General features: G+C 31.5%; 1 protein-coding gene and 1 pseudogene across 2 annotated transcripts; both read left to right on the top strand.

The window, feature by feature from the left end:
- Positions 1 to 3,020: 3,020 nt before the first annotated feature.
- On the top strand, positions 3,021 to 3,646 carry LOC109131606 (protein RESPONSE TO LOW SULFUR 2). The gene has a single exon (XM_019242775.2). The coding sequence runs from the start codon at positions 3,122 to 3,124 to the stop codon at positions 3,404 to 3,406; it is 285 nt and encodes a 94-aa protein (XP_019098320.1). The 5' UTR covers positions 3,021 to 3,121; the 3' UTR covers positions 3,407 to 3,646.
- A 2,235-nt stretch (positions 3,647 to 5,881) lies between these two features.
- LOC109125853 (protein RESPONSE TO LOW SULFUR 2 pseudogene) lies at positions 5,882 to 6,567 on the top strand (annotated as a pseudogene). Its single transcript, XR_015592377.1, has one exon. The product of XR_015592377.1 is annotated as a protein RESPONSE TO LOW SULFUR 2 pseudogene (transcript).
- Positions 6,568 to 6,589: the final 22 nt, after the last annotated feature.

The raw sequence follows: 6,589 nt of genomic DNA, 5'->3' as shown, positions 1-6,589 counted from the left end.
GTATCACAACATATCTCGAATCAATTTTTCTACAAATAGGGTGGATATATACTCAATTCCGATCCAGTTTTTAGCAAGATGTAAAAAAAATTTGGAGGAAACGAAGAAGCTTTTGATTGATTTTAGAGAAAGAGAGAGAGAGAAAAGATACATTAACGCTTTCTTCAATAGAACACAATACATTTGTGTGCCCGAGTGGTTATAGTGAAGTTATTAGGGTGTTAGACATTGAGGGTTTGAGCCCATGTAACCTTTTTTTTTAATTTTTATTGGAATGACTAAAACACGTCGTTTTAATGCGCACAGATGGATTCCACGTCAAATTGGTTTAATGGTGAGATTAACAGAGTTACTAATTAATCACGTTTTTGTATATATTGTAGCACAAAATCATAAGTCCGGGTATGGAATTCAAACTTTTTTAAAATTCATGTATGTTTTCGCATAGTTAATAGTCCGATGTATGAATTGAACATATTGGAATTATCCAGATATGAAAAATATATTTTTCCAGAAAAATAGTGAAAAATGTTTTCTCCATATTCTTTGGAATAAACAACCGAATACAATAGCGAAAGGAGAGAAATGTTTACATTAGTTTTATGGAAATGAATTAACACGAATAGAACGTATATAAATAAAATTACAAAGTACATATATTTTATTAGTTATATTATTTACTCCAATGTTCATTAATGTATATTATATAATTTTTAATAAAATATTAAATTTATTTATTTGCAGATATTAAATTATTTCTAAAATGAAAAATTAAATAACGGAAGTGGAAGTTTGTAACAATAATAAGAAATCAAAAAAGATCCATGACCAACTTTAGAGAAGAAGAACAAGTTTAGACGAGTCATGGTAACAGAAGGAAGAACTCACCTTGTTTCAGACTACCTTTTCAATGGTACGCATCAGATGACTAGTAGGCAAGAAAATTTGTTGACGGCGCCTCGTGTTATACACTTTTAAAAAATGAAAAAACAAAATTCTTGAAAAGCTAATATGAGAAGAATTAATGTACTAGTGTCAAGCGAATAAATGGTGAAGCGACTACGATCGATAAACCAGTCAGGAATCAGGATCAGCTAAAGCTCCATGTAAGTCGCCACTAGCCTCCAATCAAACCATGTACAAGGTATAGATAGGCATGCAACTATGCAAGAAAATAAGGTCTTGTGATTCATCAGATTTTCTGCGTAATATATAAGTCAATTAATGTGTCCCCAAAGAACGAGTTCTAGCACCCGTTGAGAGACGATTCCGAATTGCTAACCATGTGACGATATAGAACCATCAAATACCATTTGAAAACCAAATAATCTTGCTCAACTTTTTCTTTTCTCTCTTCATACTCATTTACAAATCTTACTTTTTGTAAAGTAGTGTTTATTTGGTGGTTGGAAATTGCTATGTTTTCTTGTATCTTTATTCAGTTTTTAATGCAACGAGTACTTTGCCTTTGAAATAAGTGGTTCAAATATTCAATAATATATTTATAGTGTCCAGTCAACGTTTTCGCCAAGAAAATGTATTCAAAATTGATCATGCACATCTGACCATTTGTTCGAAAAATATGATTATTGCAATCTTTGCTTAACGATTAGTCATGAGTGTTTTGAATTAAGAATTAAGATTTTAGAGGACAAAATAATATCTTGAAATTTCGATGTTTCAAAAGCAATGTTCTTCATGGTAATTCAAATTTCAGTTCAAGTCATTTTTCAAGTGTAAATGTGTAAGGATGGTTATGTTAGTCATAACTCATAACACATACTAGGTACCAACCCGCACTATATGCGAGCTAAATCGATTTAAATAAAATATTATGAATACAATTATAATTTGAGATTTAAGATTTGTTTGTATAAAACAAAATATGTAAGTAAAGTTTTTTTTGTTAATTCAAATTCACGTTTATATTCTGTAATATATGTTTCACCCGTTAAATATTTAAACTTGAAAAAGAATTTCAAGGTGGTTTAGAAAGTTTTGATGTCTTTTGTGTTTCTAAAAATCAAATTTACATATTTTATGTTTCACATTATTATCTATATCACTAATACTATTAAATAGATAAAACAATATTTTTAAACTAATTGATTTAATTTAAACTAATCTTAAGTTTAAAAATGCAATGAGAAAAATGGTAAAAGTGATAAATAAATAAATAATTCTTTTTTTTGTTTGTGAAATGTAATTTATTTTTAATAAGTAAATAGGTTATGAAAATGGTAATTAAATACATTTTTGGATTTAATAGTTGATTAGATCTTTCATTTTTAAAAACTAATAGTAAAAACATTTGCTCATAATATTTCAGTAAGTTATTTATGTAAATAACAGTGAGAAGTAAGAGTATTTATTAAAAAATGTACATGAGCTCTGTGAGCATGACACCTCAGATTTTTTTGTGAGAGTGCTTCTCTATTAATATATAGGGGATGATTGATCAATTAACATTGACATATAGCAGTTAGATTATTAAAAAAGAAAAAGTAAAATTGTCCAACATAAATTTTAATCCAGCTAATTCATTTGCCTAAAAATCTATTGTCATTCATTTAAATATTCATTGTAAAATTGCAAATACTCTATATTTTTAAAAAACCAAATGTCTTAATTTATGTTAGATTATATTTTATTTTTATAATTAATTTGCAATAGGTATTATTAAAATAACTAGAATTATATACTCAACCAAAAAAATTTACTGTGTTTGATTTGTAGCCCTTTTTTTTTTGTCTTCTCTAAAAAAGTAAAAATACATATTCTGTCTCTAACCAATAAACCAATTGCATGGTACCACTAAATATCAGAAGTTAGTAATTGGATGATCCAGTTTGGATCCAACGTCATTATCAGAATATAATTATAAAACTAAAAATAATGATCTAGAGGAAAGAAAAAAATCTCACCAGAAAAAAAAAAAAAAAAGAAGAACAAGAGAATATTGATAGATACATTGAACCTAGACATATACAACAACCAAACCTCAGTCTCAAAGACGTCTATTAATAAGGAACGGTTCAAGAACCAAAAAACAAACCACAAAGCAAACAATAAACAAAGAAACTCAAAGACACAAAGAAAAAAGTCTTTAAAAAACCTTAAAATGGGGAAAGGAGGAAACTATGTGACGGTGGCAGCTTCGGAGGTGGAGGAGCTACGGAGGAAGAACGGAGAGATGGAAAAGGCTGTGGAGGAGATGAGGAAAGAGATGTTGCAGCTGTGGCGGAGGACGCAGGTGGCGGAAGAGGCGGAGGAGCGTCTCTGTTCTCAGCTAGCCGAGCTTGAAGCTGAATCTTTAGACCAGGCTCGTGATTACCACTCTCGCATCATCTTTCTCATGAACGAGCTTTCTCGTCTCTCTTCCGACTCAGCCTCCGCCTCACCGTAGAACAGCACATGTAGATAGGTTCTTCTTTAGTCTATTCTTGTTTAGATTGTTGGATGTATCCTCCAATATGTAGAGTTTTGTTTTGTTATATCGAAAGTGAATCTCTTCGAGATTTCTATAGAAATCAAAAAAAAAAGTTGAAACGTATTTAATTTTCGGTTTGTATAAATCGAATCTAGTTTTTTTTTTTGCTAAGAATGTAAATATTTCCTATAAAATGAAAACGATTTAGGTTTACAACTGATGGATTATAAACCTATAGAAATGGTCCCATTGCAAATTAAAAAAAAAAAATCATGAAATATAATTCATAATTACAATTCCGTCAATCCACTCAATCGAAGTGATGAAACTATTTAAATGAGTTAGATGAAACGATGATGATTTTTAATTGTTCTTTCTGGATTTGATGGTGGAGATGAAGGTAGACCGCAAGCCTAATGCAAAAGACTATTATCACAAGAAGCATTTCACTAGACCTCCAAGACTGAACCGTCAACGGTAGATAGCTCAAAGTCCTCGATATATCACATACATCTTCCGCGTCTTGTGAGAGCAACCCGAAAATCACAACTACGGCAGATAAATCGAATGTTGTTTAGAAGATATTTTAAGACTACTTTAGAAAGTTGTTTAAGACTACAAGTTTTTTTTTTGGGGTTTTTGTAGACTATATTTAATCCGTGTGTCTCTGAAGGAGTTTATAGTTCCATTGAGTCGTTGACCTGAGTGGAATTGCAACAGATAGTAGAAGCAGAGAACAACGCTTAGTTTCTGACGTACCAGAGACAAGGTAACCTGACCTGAGAATGAGCAAACAAGTCTGGTCCAGATCCTCTTTATCCAAGACGACCCTTTAATTCTACAAATATAAAATTATTGCGAATTAAAAAAAAAAAACTAAATATATGCTATTTATTTATTTTGAAACACTCTTATGTAAAGGAGCTTGTCACGATAAGCTTTTTTTTTGTTTCTCTTCTTATCTCAGACAAAAATGTGTCTTTATTCAAAAGATTCGGCGACCTACGGGATGGCGGAGCCAGCTCATGTGATACTTACCTGAATATTTGGAAATCTAAACCCTAAAGAGAAGTATATGTTATTTGGTAGGCGAATAAAGAGATCCAAAAATAAGATATATGGCCTCACATCACATGCCATCGAGTTATTTCCATAGATATGTGTTTATATCGATTGGTTTAGATGTCGATGTGATATATACCTAACATAAACAAAATAGAATACAAACATTCCAGTTTTTAAACTACACAAGTAAAGTTTTGAATGGTGAAACGCAATAAGTCTCTTTAGGAATTTAGGATGGTTATTGTTTAAATAACTAAGATATATATATGCCAAACTGTGTCTTTTGATTGATGATGTTCTACCGTCGGTCGTAGGTGGTATAACGTGTACAACTTCTTGTGTAACCAAATATGAAATATGTATGTATGTTTAATCTTCTCCCTTTCACTCTCTAAAAACTGTATGAATTCGAGTCATAGCTGTAATATATACGTTTTTAATTGTACTCTTTAACAAAAGAAAAAAAAAGGTAGAGAACGTCATGAATACACATGGAGAAGCATAATCTATTCAATTCATTGTTAAATCCAAAACGTACTACAAGTTTTTCTTTCTTTGTTTTTTTTTCTCTTGAAAACACAATGACCACTAACGACCCACCGTCAATGACATTTTTTATATGATTTATTACGTTATCTTCGGAGTATTATTCGTGTACGAAGATAATTTCATTAACATAGTCAGTAAGCACAAGAAAATATGAAAATAAAAAATACAAGGAGATTCGTTACTCTAAATCATCTCCAATAGTTTTTCCTATTTTTTCCTCTAAAATAGAAAAACTCTATAATAGAGATGAGTTTTACTCCAATGGTACTCTATTCTCATCTCTACAATAGAGAATACTATTTTTTCTTCTATTTATAGAGGAACCTTTGTAAAAAAAAAAATAGGATTCCTCTATATATAGAGAAAACAATACCAATCTCTATTTTAGAGGTGAGAATAGAGGACTTTTTTTTTTTGACCTCTGTGAGAATAGAGAACTATTCAGGCATATATAGAGGACCATTGGAGATGCCCTAAACTATAAAGCATAACAAAAGCTAGATATAAAATATGAGCAAATACTACAATATAATGTGCTTCAAGTTTAATATTCTTTACACTTACAAATGCTTCCAAAAATCTTTAGAGAACAATTTGCATCTTTCTTCAACACACAATGATCAAAAATAATACATTTTACGGGCCTTCCAATCATTAATGCCTACAATAGATTCAATAGTAATATAGCCACCGTAAAAAAATTGGTCAAACGTTTTAAAAGTTCCTACGTAAATCTACAAACGGTAAATAAAACAAATCACAATCTATTACTGATCCAACGTGTATATCGGGAAAATTTATTTTTTAAATATGTTCTAGAGGACGGAAATAACAAACGATAAATAAGAACCAAAAACAAGAGATACCAATGAACCTAGACATGTACCCACCCAAAGCCCGGTCGCAGAGACGCCTATATAAGGAACAATAAATTACCAAAAGAAGAAGAACAACAAGCAAAAAAAACTAAGAAAAACTCAAAGATACAAAAAATAATAATAATGGGGAAAGGAGGAAACTACGTGAAGATGGCGGTTTCGGAGGTGGAGGAGCTACGACGAAAGAACGGGGAGATGGAAAAGGAAGTGGAGGAGATGAAGAAAGAGATGTTGCAGCTTTGGAAGCGGACGCAGGTGGCAGAAGAGGCGGAGGAGCATCTTTGCTCACAGCTGGCTGAGCTTGAAGCAGAATCTTTAGACCAGGCTCGTGATTACCACTCTCGCATCATTTTGCTCATGAACGAGCTCTCTCGTCTTTCTTCCGACTCGGACTCCGGCTCACCGTAGACAGAGATAGATATTTGTGTAAAGGATAGGTTCTTAGATTGTTGGATGCATGATGTATCCTCCAATTGGTTCATATCAATGCCATCATGTATAGTTTTTTTTTTCTTTTTTGTTAAAAACTCGAAATTCCTTCGTACACTCAATATATTGTTGTTGCTTGCTCATCCATTAGTCGAATGTCTAGCAATACCAAATATTCAATGCTAAAACTAAAACACATTTATGTTGTCTGAAAAAGGTGATGGATGAAGAAGTTTTT

The sequence above is a fragment of the Camelina sativa genome, chromosome 20 (genome assembly GCF_030686135.1).
Source record: "Camelina sativa cultivar CO46 ecotype springtype chromosome 20, ASM3068613v1".
NCBI lineage: Eukaryota > Viridiplantae > Streptophyta > Magnoliopsida > Brassicales > Brassicaceae > Camelina > Camelina sativa.
The sequence above is the reverse complement of the archived record's forward strand: the minus strand, read 5'-3'. Positions and strand labels throughout refer to the sequence as shown.

What these genes read in the sequence shown, in the direction of transcription:
- LOC109131606 (XM_019242775.2), top strand. Translation starts at nt 3,122, where the DNA reads ATGGGGAAAGGAGGAAACTATGTGACGGTGGCAGCTTCGGAGGTGGAG.